The 17,667-nt window shown below is 33.9% G+C and overlaps 1 protein-coding gene across 1 annotated transcript in view; it reads left to right on the forward strand.

The window, feature by feature from the left end:
* The window catches only part of PCDH15 (protocadherin related 15), a 990,428-nt gene that overhangs the window by 645,179 nt on the left and 327,582 nt on the right, over positions 1-17,667 (forward strand). Inside the window, exon 14 of the mRNA XM_077945583.1 lies at positions 3,265-3,458. Within this exon, the coding sequence (XP_077801709.1) occupies positions 3,265-3,458 (194 nt within the window). The remainder of the gene's footprint in view (positions 1-3,264; positions 3,459-17,667) is intronic.

Consider the following 17,667-nt stretch of genomic DNA (forward strand, 5'->3'; position numbering starts at 1 on the left):
TCACGAGATCTGATGGTTTTAAAAAGGGGAGCTTCCCTGCACAAGCTCTCTTCTCTTGTCTGCTGCCACGTAAGATGCACCTTTCACTTTCTGCCATGATTGTGAGGCTTCCTCACCCACGTGAAATTCCAATAAACCTTCCCTTTGTAAATTGCCCCGTCTCAGGTATGTCTTTATTAGCAGCATGAAAACAGACTGATACATATGAGGACATTTGGAATATGCACATGTTGAAACACTGAGAGGAAGGAATTATGAAAGGGTAGGGCTAAAGTTCCTGAAAAGAACTGTAAAACATCATGGAAAAGAAATAAAAAAAAAATAGCTCACAATTTCTTACCATTTAGATATCACAATATTTCAATAAACACTTTAAAGTCATAGAATTGTTTTTACTTTCATCTGAAACTTGTAAGCAAAACGTTGGCTTCCCCATGTAAATAAATGCCCTTTTCATTTAGGACGCAGATTTCCCCACTAAATTAGAAATGAGCTTCATTTATTTCCATCTCATAGACACTATCTACTGGTCACAGAGTCATTGAACTATAATTGAATTAAATTCCTGCCGTAGCTTAGCTCCAAAATTAGTATCGACAGCTCCATTCAACATCGTCTAATAGACTTCAGAAGGGGACATCTACTGTGTAATATCGTTGAGGTTTTGGATTTTTTTTTTTTTTTTAAGAGTCTCACTCTCTCACCAGTCTGGAGTGCAGTGGCACGATCTCAGCTCACTGCAACCTCCACCTCTCAAGTTCAAGCGATTCTCCTGCCAATGTTGAGGTTTCAACATTTTGTATGATATACTCCATTTTGTATGATGTATCATTTTGTATGATAAATACAGAAAATACTGTTGATGTACGTAAAATGCTTCAAAAGGTCTTGAGTTTTCAGGATCTTACAAAGAAGACACTATTATGATTTCGGTACTCAGCTCATTTTTTCTGATGGTGGACTACCATTAATTTCCTTAAAGTATCTTTGTTAGCATACTTGCAAATTATGTTGACTCATAACCCATTATTTTATTTAGTACTAAAATACTGAAAAATAGTGTTATTTAGGTAACTTAAACATAGAATCCTTGTTTTGTCTACTTGTTAAACTTTCTACCTCCTAATAATTTCTGCAGAGCTAGTTGTGTTCCTTGAACACCTTAGCTCAACTGTGGTTGACTAGCTCTGCAACGTAAGGGCTGTTTCTGTCTCCTGTATTTTGTAGTACTACTTGGTATTTCTAGCATCTCCCAGGTGGGTACCTTCTTCAATGTAATTATCATCCAGCTTATCTTCCTTTCCAACATCATTTATGAAAATGTTAAATAAGTCCAGCTATAATGCTGACATCCCTGAAGCACACTCCTTGACACCTTTTCTTAACTTGATGCATTGCCATTTATCATTACATTCCTTTAGCCAATTTAAGTCCCAGGAAGAATGTTAATATTGAATCCAATTTGAGCTAAATTTTAATTAAGATTTCCTGAGACATTTTAACTGATTTAAGTATAATCAAAATTGATATCTCCTCTGTTATCCCCATCCTCCAATTTTCTAATTTTATCCATACACAAAAGAGAATTAGTTTGTCTGGCTTGAATAGCTCTCTATAAATATATGCCATTCATTTTGACTGTTTCTGCAAATGTTTCTCCTTTGCCTTTAGGAGTATGTCTGTCAGGCTTATACAAGTCCCAGAATCATGTCATAAAATGCCTTTCCTTCTGGCAACCACAGCTGTCCACCCCCAAATACCCAGCCTCAGGACTTAGTTGCATTAATGCCATTTCCTTTTTCATTCTCAATTATGTTTTGCTGCTATTTATGTGGACATTATTACTCTAAGCGTGACACATAATAAAAAATAGAATATGCATAATATAACCCCTTCAGCATAGTGCAGTGTATAAAGTACTTTGTTTACATTTATTGAGGATATTAAGCATGAACTTTTGAATGGGAAATTAATTAACATGGTGTTCCTGAAATTGAATTCCAGTTTCAAGGTAAATGTGCATGTTTACATTTGATCAAGGAAGGTATGTCAGCATCTTCACCATATTTTCAAAGGAGTCTGCAAACTATAAAAACTACTACTTTTAGAAGTAATGTACTGAAAATATAAATATAAATAAAACATTTCTACATGTTAATTTACTACAATTACGTGTTTTCTTTATTCCACAGAAAACTTTTAATTATATTCACTCGTGTAAATTGAGACCACCTTTCTTTCATTCTTCACGTTTTGTATGATAAATACAGAAAATACTGTTGATGTATGTAAAATACTTACTATAAGATTTCCCACTATAATCCCTTTATATCCTTTTTCTCCTTTAATTTATATTTATCAGCAAGTCAAGGAGCCACCTTTAATATAATAAATCACTGGTACTTTAATGTTGCTTGATGAAGTTAATCATTGTTATCTTTTCATATATAATAACCCAAATAAAGTCTTTTAGATATCAGTTGTATCAAAATGATTATAGATATATGTAAATTAGTTATACAGATGTCTACATGCTTAATTTCAAGAGCTCCAAATAGACTTCCTTTCCTCAAAGTAACATTTCTTGGGCTATGTTACCCTTGATATTCTTATAATGGGAGATGCATTTGTTTGATTGTTGACACGTTAATACTCTATGACTTATCAGTCCTTTATAAATCAGGGGGTGCAAGTTAAGAATCTTTCCTAGAGCAATTGCAAACAAAAAGGACACAAAGACGAGAGTCTCTGGGAGGAGACTCTATGAGGAGGAGAAAGCTATGGAAGGAAAAATGAGAGTAAAAGGAAGGTTGGGAGAAAGAAAAGCAGACTATGCCTATTTCATTTTTCCAGGTTCAGTCTGTTTTAATATGAGTTTATGTGTCAAGAACGCAAGGTGAGAAGGAAAAAAAATAAATTTCCTATAGGGATATTTGATTTTCTGTTAGGGCTTTCCTCTTTTTCCCTTTGTTAAATTAAAATAAAGATAAACCTTCAAGATCCAAAGTTTGTTTCTTATCACTCTAACAGAAAAAAAAAAAAAAAATCACTCTTATTCTTGTGATTGCTTCAGTATTGTAACAGGACACAGTAGCCTCAGTTTAAAACAAAACAAAACACAACACAACACCCAAGAGTATATATATCAAGCAAACTTTCCTCTTTTTTTTCTTTGAAAGCCAGCTCCTTTTGTTGGGGGAATAAATGGCATGGTGGTGAAAAGTTGTGTCCTAAGTGGATTTATGTTGTGATTTTCAATTCCAGCTCACTGCAGTCGACGCAGACGAAGGGTCAAATGGGGAGATCACATATGAAATCCTTGTTGGGGCTCAGGGAGACTTCATCATCAATAAAACAACAGGGCTTATCACCATCGCTCCGGGGGTGGAAATGATAGTCGGACGGACTTACGCACTCACCGTCCAAGCAGCGGATAATGCTCCTCCTGCAGAGAGAAGGTAATTTACATTAGAACCAATGCAGTCTTTTCATCGGGCCCATTTAACCTTGTAATTAAATTTAAGAACCGCGGCAAGTAGTCTTTTATCCTATAAACATCTAAATTAGATCAGAAAAGCAGAGAGACCAGAGTCTCAGGAACAGCATGCATAGACTGATTTGGTTAAATTGTGGGAAAAGGACAGTATCAGAGGCATATTTCAAATTTATTATGGAAAAGTAAGGCTGCAGACAGAGAGAGAAAGGCTCTTGTCTTCAAAGAAATTAACATATGTGTCAGTGGCATGTAATGTTTCAGGGTTTCAAAGTAACTTCTGAATGTATGGATAATTATATAAAATAATATATATATTTAAATATGTATATACACACAGAGACACGCACACAGACACACACACACACACACACACAGAGTGAGCTAAAAGATTTCCTGCTATTACAATTACATCTTTCCAGTCTCCCACCTGAGAAATCCCTTTTGTTAATTTATTATTTCCCGATTTTCAGTATCATTCCAAGAAAATATGAATAAATATTAATATACTCCTTCATTTTGCTGGGTTTTTTTTTTCCATTCACAATGAATGTATCATGGGATCCTCTCCATGTAAATACTAGATAAATCCTTCAAATTATTTTTTTCACAGTTATGTAATATTCCTTAATAAGTATAAAACTATGGAAGAAGTCTATTATTGATAAACTTGTATTCCTTAATAAGTATAAAACTGTGGAAGAAGTCTATTATTGATAAATTTTTCAATTTATCCTCTTTTACTGACAATGGAGAAATATTTAACACTGAACATGCATCATTTTGAATGTGTGCAAGTATATCAGTTTTTTATATTGGTATGTTAAGCCCAGATTACAATTATTCTGAATTTTCTACTAGTGTTTATGTGAATTCATATTGTATATTTAAATCCTTATTGTATTTGGGGTGTATCCTAGTACACAGTAGGAGGTATTAATGCAGTCATAGTTTTTTCCAGTCAAATAATCTCTGGTCCCCACAAAATACATTGTGATATTCATCCAAAGATGAACAACATTGGATAGTTCATCTTTTCCTCACAAATTTGAGATGTTGCATTTATTATATCATATATTTTCTTATGTATTTTGATTTTGATCTAAATGTTCTATTCAATTCTATTATTTATATTTTATGAGCTATTACCACACAATTTTAATGATTAAGGTTACATAGTATGCTCTATCCTCCGGTGCTACTAACTTACCTCAATGCTGTTTTCCCTCCAAAATGTTCCTTCTCATTCTGTTAAGTTTTCTCTTTGACTTTAAATAAGCTAGTTCAGTGTTTCTGTTGTTTTTGTTAACTGTGTTTTTATTAGGAACATAGGAGATTTATAAATTACTTAGGAATATATTATATATGTTTGATGTTGAATCTTTCTATCCAAGAACATTTTGCATTTACATTTTTGCATTTGTCCATGCATTTTTTGTGTTTTTAGCAGGCTTTTTCTCTTTTTATGTAAGTTCTGTACATTTCTTGCTTGATCTGTTTCTACATCTTTTGTTTTAATTGCAAATAGGCTTTTTTCCCCCCAGCCAAAGTCTAACTCTGTCTCTCAGGCTAGAGTATAGTGGCATAATCCCAGCTAACTGAAGCCTCAAACTCTGGGCTCATGCAATCTGCCCACCTCAGCCTCCCTAGTAGTGGGGACTACAGGTTCAGGCCACCAGTCCTAGCTAATTAAAAACAAATTTGTAGAATCAGAATTTTGCTTTGTTGCCCAGGCTCGTCTCAAGCTCTTGGCCTCTACTGATCCTCCCACTTCGGCCTCCCAAAGTGCTGGGATTACTGGCATCAGCCACAATGCCTGGCCTCCATTTTCTTTCTTTACTTTCATTTCCTAGTATACTTTCAATAAAAATGCTTATCTCGTTTGTGACTTGAATGAGACTGCCTCAGTGTTACCCCATTAGTTTGGTCTATGGTTTTAAAAACTATTAATAATACATTAAGAAAATACTCATCTATTTCTATTTTATTGACTTTTAAAAATAGTAATGGTGCTTTTCTCAGATAAAATAAATAGCTATCATATATGAGGACAGTAATGACTTTACTTCTTGAGTTGATGATATAGTGACTGATCTTACTATAGCTCCTGTTTTGCTTCCATGGTTTAGATGGATCTATTTTGCATCCATGGTATAGATTATATTAGGACATAATGTTTTTTTCTCTTGAAATAAGCTGATATTATATGCTTGCTGATACTTTATTTAATAAAATTAGTCTGTATTTTTTTTTGAGAAATCCTATCAAGATTAGGTATAGTTGTCATAATACTTCATAAAATAAACAAATAAAAACATAAGAAATCCCCAAAATAATTAATAAGTATAATATCAAACATGAATGTATTATAAACATGTATAAAACAAATAAATGAGTCTGAATCTGGTTCTCTGGAAAGACACAACAAAAATAAAGACGTAATTAATTGGATAAAATGCTATCTAACCTAATCAAGAAAAAAAGAACGAGTAAAACTACACAATAAAATCTAATGAGGAAACTACATAGAAATAGAAAAAAGTAAGATTCATAGGAGACAACTTTGCTTAAAGGTATGCAAAATTTGAAACAGAAATGGATGATTCTTTTAAAAGATACAATTTACCAACATTAGTTCAAAAAACAACAACAGGCCGGGCGCGGTGGCTCAAGCCTGTAATCCCAGCACTTTGGGAGGCCGAGACGGGCGGATCACGAGGTCAGAAGATCGAGACCATCCTGGCTAACATGATGAAACCCCGTCTCTACTAAAAAATACAAAAAACTAGCCAGGCGAGGTGGCGGGCACCTGTAGTCCCAGCTACTCGGGAGGCTGAGGCAGGAGAATGGCGTAAACCCAGGAGGTGGAGCTTGCAGTGAGCTGAGATCGCGCCACTGCACTCCAGCCTGGGCGACAGAGCGAGACTCCGTCTCAAAAAAAAAAAAAAAAAATCTCAAGAATCAGATAACTCAATATTACACCAGGTCCAGCAAGCTTGACAGAAGGACTGTAACTAAACTTTGCAGGGTGTGTGATCATCATTAATCACAGAGATATGGTTGGCGGAGTATTAGATTCTCATTTATATTTTTAAACTAGATTTCCTCCTCCTTAATAGTTTGTTTTCCTTTGAAGCTCATGTCAAAAAATAATTATAATGCACATTACCCCTCCTTGCTGTCATCGACAGATGATAGGTGTCTTCCCAATAACTTTTCTTCTTTCTAACCTCATATCCTATTGCCATCTACATAGTGGAAAGTCACACTTGGAAGAGTTTATTTCCTACCTGCCTGACATTCACTTCAACAGTACTCCTATCAAACTTCACATTGACTTTATATCCAATAAGAGGTTTAAGGCATCTCCCATCTTGCAGTCACGCTGACCAAACTTAAACTTAAACTCTACCAACTGAGCCTCATTGTTAAGATGAAGTTTCTATCAACAGGTGTAGCCCATGAATCCCACCTCTGTAGCCTTAACTCCTACTACCGCTTCGCTTATATCCTTCTCTTTAGTTCCACAAAACATACATTTCTTTTCTTCAATGCTCTGTAAATTGACATGTGAGTTTTCCTCTGTCTGTTAATGTTCTGTGGTATTTATATGTAAATACATCTTGGATCTGAAATCTCTGCCCCTGTAACTTCTTCTGAAAAGTTTTTTCCTTCCTCCTATGTTGGTTTTCAGTCTGAAGTTTTTGCTCCTGTAGATTTCTATATGTACTTCCAAAATAAGAGAATAGAAACTATGAACATTGAACTGTAAATATAGCTTTTCTAGCACAATATTGGTGGAAGACAAAGGAAAACAAAAACGGTAATTTTTCTGTCTGATATCTACCAGAAAAAGCAATATAAATATCTGTAACCTTCATCTTAGAAACAAGCTAGAAATGCAGAATTACAAATAGACTCCTCGTAGCACATATTGACATATTTAATAGAAAATAATAAGATAATACAATCATCTATAAGCCAGGAACATTATCTCATTACTACTAATTACTATTGTCATATCAAAAAGTTGTCTTTTTAATTATTTTAATTATATCATTTCCAAACTTAAAGTATCTTAAGTCTATTTTTCCAAAGCTCTTCTTTATTCATATTTTATGTTATTCTTACAACAAATGTTATAGATGAAGTTTTATTCATGGTATTAATAATTTAAAATTGTGATTTCATAGTCTGAACCTCAGACTTGAAATTATTTATGGCTTCCTGTAAGGTAACACCCTTTATTACAAAAAAAAAAAAGTGTTTTATATTCACACATAGATAAGTACAAATTCTCCAATGTATTTTAAACATTTGTTCTTCTAGGATGTAGGGAGAAATGGAAAGCAGATTTTGAATTCAGAAGCCTTGTATTTATCTGCCATCATTAATTAATTTTATAATCTTGATTCAGTGAGCTAAATTTTTCCATTTTAAAATTCTCTTTTGTAAAATAAGAATCAAATTAGATTGTTTTAAGGATCTTTTTCAATTATAAGAGTGTTACCAAAACACCAAGTTTTCAGTCTAGGTCCTGCTGCTCACCACACAGAGAGCCAATCACTGACAGATCAATTATTGCCAAGGAAGAAGGCTTTAATTGGGTGCTGCAGCTGAGGTGATGGGAGATCAGTCTGAAATCCATTTTACCGACCAACTAAAATTTTGGGTATATATAGCAGGGAAAAAATGTAACAATGTGTAAAAAAGTAGGAACTAGGAACTAGGGAGGGGCAAGAAAGCAGTCACGATGAATGAGGGGTCTAGCATCTCATTGTCTGGATATGGTGATCTGGTGTGTTTCATTTCTTTAATACTTTTTTGAGAGGCTGCAAGTGGTTTCCTGAGGAAGGAACTCACATAAAACATGTAAGTTTCAAGCTCTAAGACCAGAAGGATGAATTTCTATGTTTATCAAAAAAAGTGATCTATGGGACTATTTGTTTGGTTTCAGTCCCCCATTTCTAATTATCAGTTCCTCAATCATGGGGAATTTGGTTGTCAATCTTTCTGGCTGCTTAATGCTGAGGAGGGCCATCATGGGCAGCATTATACTATAGGTGATTTCATGGTCACCCAGAAATCAAAGGCTAATCTAATAGTGTCATTTTCTTCTGAAACACAGTATTTCTCTCCTCAGCCCCCAACTTCCAACAAAGGCAAGTCATAGCAGGACAAATCTACTTTCAAAATAAGCTTCAGGCCCATATGCTTAGCCTGACTAACCACCCAAAGTGCAACAAGAATCATTTTTTATATAGGTCCTACATTGGCTTGCTTGGAACTTTTCACAAGGCCATTTCCGTCAAAGCCCTGAGAAAATAACCACTTCCTCCAATTGTGTCCCCATTGTACAAGAAAACATGTTGTTATTAAATGTATGCAAACAAACACATCACCATCAATTAAGAATGTTATTCTGGAGAAATTAGGCAGAGAAAAAATATGCCTCAAATTCTGTTTACAAAAGTATTCTCTACTTAATAAACTCAAAGCATAACTTTATAGGTTATAAATAGCTCTAAAAAGTTATCCAGACTCTGAAGAACAAAACAAAAAAAAATCAGCAATATTTCAAAGATAAAAGCCACAAAAATTATTTCAGTCCTTCATTAGTTTAGTCCATGCAATCAGTTCTTGCCCTGCTTCATATTGGGTTAACAATCTTTATGAACACATCAGCCTTTAAATTAGTACCCTGGAATTTTCCTCTTTAACCCAATGGCACAATCTCCAAAGTTATCATTAACCTGCATTCAAAAGTCCTTTTCACAAACTCCACCAAAAAAGCAAGCCCTGGACTATAGCTGATTATAAGTCACTTTTTGAGAAGGATCAAAGCAAAATAATAATTGTAGATGACAAAAGCCTTAAGACAGCCATAAAGACACAGTAGATAAAGAAATTTGGTTATTTCTGTGGCATACAACAATTTAACATAATAATCATAATTATTACTGACAACACATATTGACATATCAGAATTTTAGGAATCTCATAAAATCCTCAATTAATAACCCATCCCTGTAAATATTAAACAAAGGAAGCTTAACATCACCTCAGATTTGACAATGTCTCCTTCATAATTCTAACATAACAACTAAGCCTAATAAGCCTTACATGTCTCTCTTGAACTTCAGAGAAACTAATACCCAAAAAGGTTAGTATGAGGTCAAAAAGACTGAATTTAGAACTTGAAATTTTGCTATTGGAAATTCTGTCAAATATGAAAGGTTTAAGACACCTGATAACACAAAATATGATCACAGGTCACTATAAAATATTTGTTTATTTAGCCAAAATAATAAAACAAAAACATTTACCTTTTGATAGAGAGGTGACTGTTTCTTAAGCAATAAGACCTAAAACTTAAGACAGCATGAGGCCAACTAATTCTGTCTCTCACCTCTCCATTTTTTTCCCTGCAGTTTCCTCAAGAAGTGAACAAAAATATCTTACATGAAAATTTTATTCAAATGAGAAAACCAAATTTTATCTTTGTATGGTATATTATTAATGTTAAATCTAATTTTAATAAAATCTTATATACAAATCTATCTAATTTTAATCAGTTTGACTATAAGATTTTCACAAACTTCTTATAGCCTTTTATGATTATCCATTAAAGAGCAGATCAACGCTCCAAGAAAACTCTGTTATTCTGACATATAGGCCCAGACACTGGCCTTGCATGATTGTGCTTTTGATATTAATGTTTAATTTACAGAAACTCTGAACTAAGTTTATCCTTCAAAATTGCCCCTTACCATCTCACACACCCACAGCTTCCACAATAGTTCCTGGGTCTACAGGGATTGAATAGTTTTAATTTCTGGCCCTGTGTCTCGTGAAAGCAGTTCATTTTGATTGTCACCTTCTCCTGTGTCTGAAGATGAGACTTTGACTAGTATCAGTGCTCAAAATTTAACAGAAGTCAGTGCTTTCTTCAGACCCAGGATTCAAAGACCTGTAAGTTAACAGCACAAGGATTAGTTAATAGGATATTTATACTACAGAAAGCCTATTATTCTAATATGTCACAAATTAAAACACAGTGGTTTGGAGTTTAACAGATACTACTTACAGCACTTCTAACCACTGTGTTAAAGCAGTTAGGTTATTCATTCCATATTTCTAATTGTTAGCATTTCAGGGACAGAACTGTGACCAAAAGCATCAAAGTTTTGATATGTCCTTTGCCAAACTTTTCAAAGTAAGGCAACTAATGTTGTTGGTTTTTTTCCATTATTGAAAAATGGCAAATGCAAATATCAGTTTTGGAAATTCAGAATAAAGATAAGAAATGTCATTTCACTTAAATACTACACAACAAAGCAAGGACAAAGTGAAAACCACACAATAATTTCTCTTTAGCTATTTAAAAGACCATCATTACACATTTCTAAGATTCACTTCTGGATACAGTACTTACAACTAATTAAGTAACTTTCACCACTAAAGTCTTCAAACCAGTGCAACACTAGTACATATTTTGTTTTCAAGTACCACATGAATGCCCATCAGAGATAAATGGATTTGGATCAAAAATTACAACAAAGTATCATACTTTTTAAAGTAATTACTGCTTAATTCAGTTGAATGTCACTTAATGTTAATAATGATAAACAAAACTAAAGTAGTTTGAGAGAAATTCCAATCAATTAAAAATTTCCTTAAAGAAATGTCTTTCCTGAACATTAAAACTTTGAACCCATATCACAGTTTTTCTTCATTAAAGGAAAGGATCTGAAGTAACTCAAATTATTGATTGAATTGAATTACCTTGGAAATAAACATCATTTAAACACTTCTATTCTCATCTACTTTTCCAAATGACAAAGTATGTAATGTACTATTTTTGTTTAGAACTTATAAAAATAAGTCTTTTATGTGATTTTTGCCAGGAACCTTAAAGTTATCATAGCTAGCAATATAATCAGAGGTAAGAAAAAACAGTCAGATTTAAATGGCTGCTGTCCTTCATCAATGTTTTGAAGCTTGACAAAGGTAGTTTAGAAACTTTCAATAAATAGAGCAAATGATAAATTGTTGGGGATACATAGAAAACAAAATGACCATTCATAGAACCAAATAAAAGCTTTCCATTAGAAACTAAAAACCATCAATAGTTTTATATATATGTATATGTATACAAATATATATATGTGTATGTATACATATGTGTATATGTATAAATATAAATATGTGTATATGTGTATATATGTGTATATGTGTATATATTTGTATGTATAAGTAGAACAAACAGCAAATAAATGAAAATTAGAAGCAAAAATAGGCCGGGCGCAGTGGCTCACTCCTGTAATCCCAACACCTGGGGAGGCGGAGAAGAGGGGATCACGAGATCAGGAGAATGAGACGATCATGGCCAACATGGTGAAACCCCATCTCTACTAAAATACAAAAAATTAGCCAGGTGTGGTGGCAGCACCTGTAGTCCCAGCTGAGGACTGAGGCTGAGGCAGGGGAATCACTTGAACCCAGGAGGCAGCGTTTGCAGTTAGCCGAGATCATGCCACTGCACTTCAGCCTGGCAACAGAGCAAGATTCTGTCTCATGAAAAAAAAAAAAAAAAAAAAAAAAAGAAGCAAAAATAAACAGTATTCCAACCCTCAATTTTTCTTCTACTTAATTTACCTCGGGTTACAGTGTTACCCAGAGCCAAAAAAATTCACCTGATGATATTTTATTCCTGATTCAGTTTTCTGATATTTACTGGCTTTAAGTCCAGCAGTACCATTATATATTTTCTGTAATTAAGAAATTCACTTCAGGAATGTGATGCAGAATAGCAAATATACTATGAAATTTGGCTCCATGTTACATTCAGCTTTGGACTTAACTATATTTTAAAAATTGCCAAATTGCTAATGTATTTCTTTACAATAATTTATATTTTACTTTCATTAAGATATGAGCTTTAACTATGAACAATGTTAATTAGCCAAAGTATTCCAATTTTTATCAAGTTTCAAAGGATATTTTATCATCTAAGCTTTTACAACTTTGTATTTTCTTTGTATGGGCATGAAGGTAGACACACAGAGAAACAAGAAAAATGGCATGTGACTTACACAGACCATCCATGATATGCCTGGACTTTCTGTTTTGTCCTAGATTTTCTTTCTTTTCTATTTTTAATAACCAGTTATTTTAATTTAGGACAAACATTCATCAGACAAAAGCTTTTGTTATAAATTTTTTTTTTCATTATCAACTTCCTTACCAAAAATGTATTTTCATATCTGTAACTTTTTTCACATCTCTTTTTCTTCTACTTACTGGTTTTCTTCTACCTTGTTTTGTAAGTAACCATTTCAAGCCCATAATTTGAATTAACATTTAGATAACTTCTGAACTAGACAAAATGATTTGTTCTCAATAAAAACACATCTTCTTTAGAATTCTTATCCTTAGTAGCCTTAAATTTTAGAGAACAAAGTTTTAGTGAACACCTGAGAAGCAAGAATTTCTGGGCTATCAGATATTAGCATTTTACAGATGAGATCCATTCCACAGTTTTTAGAAATATGTTTCCCCATAACTTTTTCTTAATTACAAATGACCCAGACACCCAATGAGCATCAAAAACAATTTAAAATTTTTGAATTACACAAAAAGTTTACCTACAACATTTATTCAATTTACAAGTACTTGATTTTTTCATTTTAATAGTTTATCTAGATTACTCTGAAAACTGAAATATTTAGACAACATCATTTAAAGTTAGCTGTTTCCTTGTTCACTATGCTTTTTTTTTTTTTTAATAGCTGGTGAATGTCAAGTCCTCAACTAAATCTTAAAATTAAATATATAGTTATTTTTGCCAGTAACTCACAAGAATCAGCTAAGAACATGCAATTAGTCTCATTTGTCAAAGAAGGTACACAAACCAAGATCATTTTATTTTGGCTGGGTTTATAGTTTTATAACCTTCTATGCCAAACCATGACACCTCAATTATATATAGCAGAGTCATATATAAAACCCAGACAAAAATGTATGCTGACAATTCTAAAGACATTTCTATTTTTTTTTAATCAAAAATTTTAAAGCCAGCTTGTTTATTGTGGTTTACTTAAGTCATTTGAACTTGAAAAATACTTTGGGCTTACTTATTTTATGTGTACTCTTTTATTTATAAACCAAATTCGTAGACAAAAAAGAAAAAAAAAACGACCCATAATATATGAACATAAACACATTAAGACACATACAAACACACATAAAAATCCAATCCATTTTACCTCAGAACTCTAGCCGTGATATAGCAATACAAACTCACTGGTTTACATAGCCACACTTTCTTTAATCCAGTGAAGGCTGTGAATCAAAATTTTGGGTAGAACAGTTTTCATGGCAGTTTGATTTTTAAAGGCTAAACCTCCCCAGACTCCAAAGAACACTGGGACCAATCACCACCACAAGAGACACACGAGAACATCACGTACTGACCAGGCCCAACTGTGGTTAGAGCAGTAGTGCAAAAGCTTGGATACATGGAACTCTGTCACTCTTTCCCATTCAATAGCAAACTCCAGATTCCAAAGAATACTGGAGTCAAACCGTGTTTAAAGAAAGTTAGTTTACTGAATTCTAGTTTCCTCTGACTATATCAAATACGCACAATCACCAACACAATCCAACTACTGAAACAACAAACGAGCCCTAAGAGTGTCCAAACTGAAACAGTTGGGGTGCTTCTTCTTTCTATTGGTTGGGCTTGATCAACCCACAAACGAACATTTCTTAGGAATTTCTCAAATTGAGAGGAGCCAATCCCACTGTCTGGTACCCACAAAAGATACACACTTGCTTACACATACACACACACCACAATTACAAACAAGCTCCCAAGAGCGTTCATACTGAAATCCCCAAAAAGTGTCCATATGAACACAGGGTGCTTCCCACTCTCAGTCATTTGGGCTTGTTCAACCTACAAATAAAAATTTCTTTAAAAAATTCTCAAACTGAGAGGAGGGGATCCTGCTGTCCAGTACCACAAAGGAACTGACACTCATCTATCTGGATGCAGATGTCAAATTTCAAATGCTGTTCTGACTAGACAATCAGGAATGTAGTTGGGGGTAGCTGCTGTTCGGCCAGAAAGAAACTGAAACACCTCCAGTGAAAATCAGGTGGGCAACTGCTTAGGAGGCCTTCTGAGACACTCGACTCAAGGCCGCCAAGACACAAGCAATGTGTTCCTGTCAGGTAAGCAAAATCTGTCACAGGAACACTAGGGGTTCAGTTTAGATTATGCTGCTGGTAATACAAAAAGCCAATCACTGAAACAATAATTGTTGTCAAAGAAGAAGACTTTAATCCAGTGCTGTAGCTGAGGAAATGGGTAACAATCTCAAATTCAACTCACTGACTGACTAAAATTAGTGTTTACATAGCAGGGAAGAATTGTTAATGTGTAAGAAAACAGGAGCTAGGGAGGGGCAAGGAAACAATCATAACGATTGAGGGGTGTGACGATTGAGGGGTGTGACATTGGATGTGGTGATCTGGTGAGTTTCAGTTCTTTGATACTTTTTTTTGGGAGGCCTGAAGGTTGTTTCCTGAGAAAGGAGCTCAGATAAAACAAATGTAAGTTTCAAGCTTTAAGATCAGAAGGGTCAATTTCTATGTTTATCAAGAAACAAAAAACAAAAAACTATTTATGGGACTATTGGGTAGGTTTCAAGAGTATATAAGAAATATATTACCTCTTTTGTTCTACTTTGACCTTTATTACCAGATGAAATATAATAAAGCTTTATGATGTTCGTTTTTAGAAATGGAGATTTATCTACATCATTCTGGCTATATTACAAAAATAAAATTTGTCTCATATATATGCTCAGTGTTATGCATTTAGCACTAGCTATAAAATGTGAATACAAAATGCTTGCATAAAGTATTTTTATTTATATAGTGACTGCCCTATTTTAGTAAGTGCTTAAATGATGCTGTTGAATTACTACTATTTATTACAGCATAAATGCTATTATTTTATTGTTAATACTATTGGTATTCAATTTTAGGAAAGCTAACTCTGACACTGTGCTGACATCAGGGATAAAAAGGAGATAGCATTTTAAAAGGCAATAACCCACAAGAAACCTGGTGCTTATTTAAACACATTGTAGGGGTGTGCCAGGATGTTGCAGATGAAAAATGCAAGACCTTGAGATATGATCTCCTCCAAATAACTAAGATTCACATCCAATAAGGGAGGAAAACATAATTAGCAATACTACCTTTTGAATTATTGTGGAAAAGAACAGAGAAGGCAAAGGAGTAAGCACAGATCAAGGAGATGGTCCTGTTGGGCTAAAATTTGTCTCTGTGTTCTGTCTGGGTCTAGAGTCCTCTTTGTTTCAGCATTTTAAAGTTTTCTTCTCTGTGACAAATATCCAAGTGCCTCATATGAGTTTAAGGTCCTTATTGTAGTATTGTCACACTTTAGCCCTCTAAAATGGGAAGATAATGAAAGGGAAAGGAATAAAGAAATAAAAAAGTGTAAGTGTAGTTTAACTATGCTTTCAGAAGCCTTAAGACACTGATATTCTTGTAAAACCTCTATAAAGTATTCTTGACCAGTAAACTGAAAATCTAAAGCATATCAGAAGCAGAAAGGGGCCTAGCTTTTGAAAGAAAGCTTCGAATCTGCAGTACAGATATGTTCCAGGTCAAAAAAAATAGTTAAACATTGAGGAAGTTTCTTGGATCCAGGGTTATTGAAGATGTTAGGTGAGTTTATAGAGTTTTCTCCTGAGGTAATTAAAAAAAACAAGTGAGTCTACGTATTGTACTTTTCATGAGATTCTGAAGCAGTGGTCTTCAAATTCTAGTTTCTATAAGTAGAACCTTGGAAATTTGTAAAAATTGTAGATTCTTGTATCCTACCCTAAAGATTATGAGACAACATGCTCAAATTCTAACACCAACATACCCCATGCTGGGGAGGGGTGAAGGAGTATCGTGCCTTTGTAGGAATTTAGCCAAGTGAAAGGATTCAATTAAAATATCTACAGTATTATAAAGGATGTAACTAAGGAAAATGCAAGATTGTTTACACTATTCATAAAGTAGACTAAGTAACCTTAAGCCTTATTTTGAGTAATTTATTAATAATAAATTATAAAAGTATGTTTCATATATATGTATACATGTACTTATATATACAAATATATAAACTTATTTCATCTTTATCATGACCTTAGATGTTATTATTATTTACATTTATTATGTGGAAATAATGAAACTGAAAGAAGTGATTTGCTCTAGATCACTGAGGGCAGCACCAAAATTCTAACTCAGGAATATCTGGTTACAAATTCTGTGTTCAACATCACTCACCTACTGTTATTACCGATAGTGTTGTAGGACTTGTTATGCATAGAGAATATACTATCACAGAAAAGAAAGAGAAGAGATTCATAAAATGTTTTAAAAACTTGATCAACAACAGACGCTAAAATAAGCCAAGATCTTCAAGGGTAATATCAGGGAAAATGTTTTACATCTTGGGGCTGCTTCTGGGGTCAGATCACCACCTGGCAGGATGTTAGGTCTACCTCAAAATGACAATTCCTTTGTTCTCACAACATGGGAAGTGGGAATCTTTGCAGTATACTATAAATTTTGTAACTTCCCATTGTTTCGTGTTCACATTAATAATTATAATTATAAAAGCAACATTTCATCATCTGTTTGAATCCATTTAAGAAATATCTGATTAATTTTATTGGCAAATTTTGATACTAAATAGATAAAATCAGAGACAGAAATGAATACAGATATTTTAACTAATTACAAAAGTTTAAAATATTTCAATTTAAAGTGAGATTACTTTAGAACAATATCATGATAAATGTGGGTATGAGGGGGTTTTTTTGTTTGTTTTTTGTTTTTTTTTTTTTGATTCAGAGTTTCTCCTGGTCGCCCAGGCTGGAGTGCAATAGCGTGATCTCGGGTCACTGCAACCTCCACCTCCCGGGTTCAAGCAATTCTCCCTCCCGCCTCAGCCTTCTGAGTAGCTGGGATTACAGGCCACCACAACCAGCTAATTTTTGTGTTTTTTAGTAGAGACGGGGTTTCACCATGTTAGTCATGCTGGTCTTGAACTTCTGACCTCGTTATCCGCCCGCCTTGGCCTC

Source organism: Macaca mulatta, chromosome 9, assembly GCF_049350105.2.
Source record: "Macaca mulatta isolate MMU2019108-1 chromosome 9, T2T-MMU8v2.0, whole genome shotgun sequence".
In the NCBI taxonomy this organism is placed as follows: Eukaryota; Metazoa; Chordata; class Mammalia; order Primates; family Cercopithecidae; genus Macaca; species Macaca mulatta.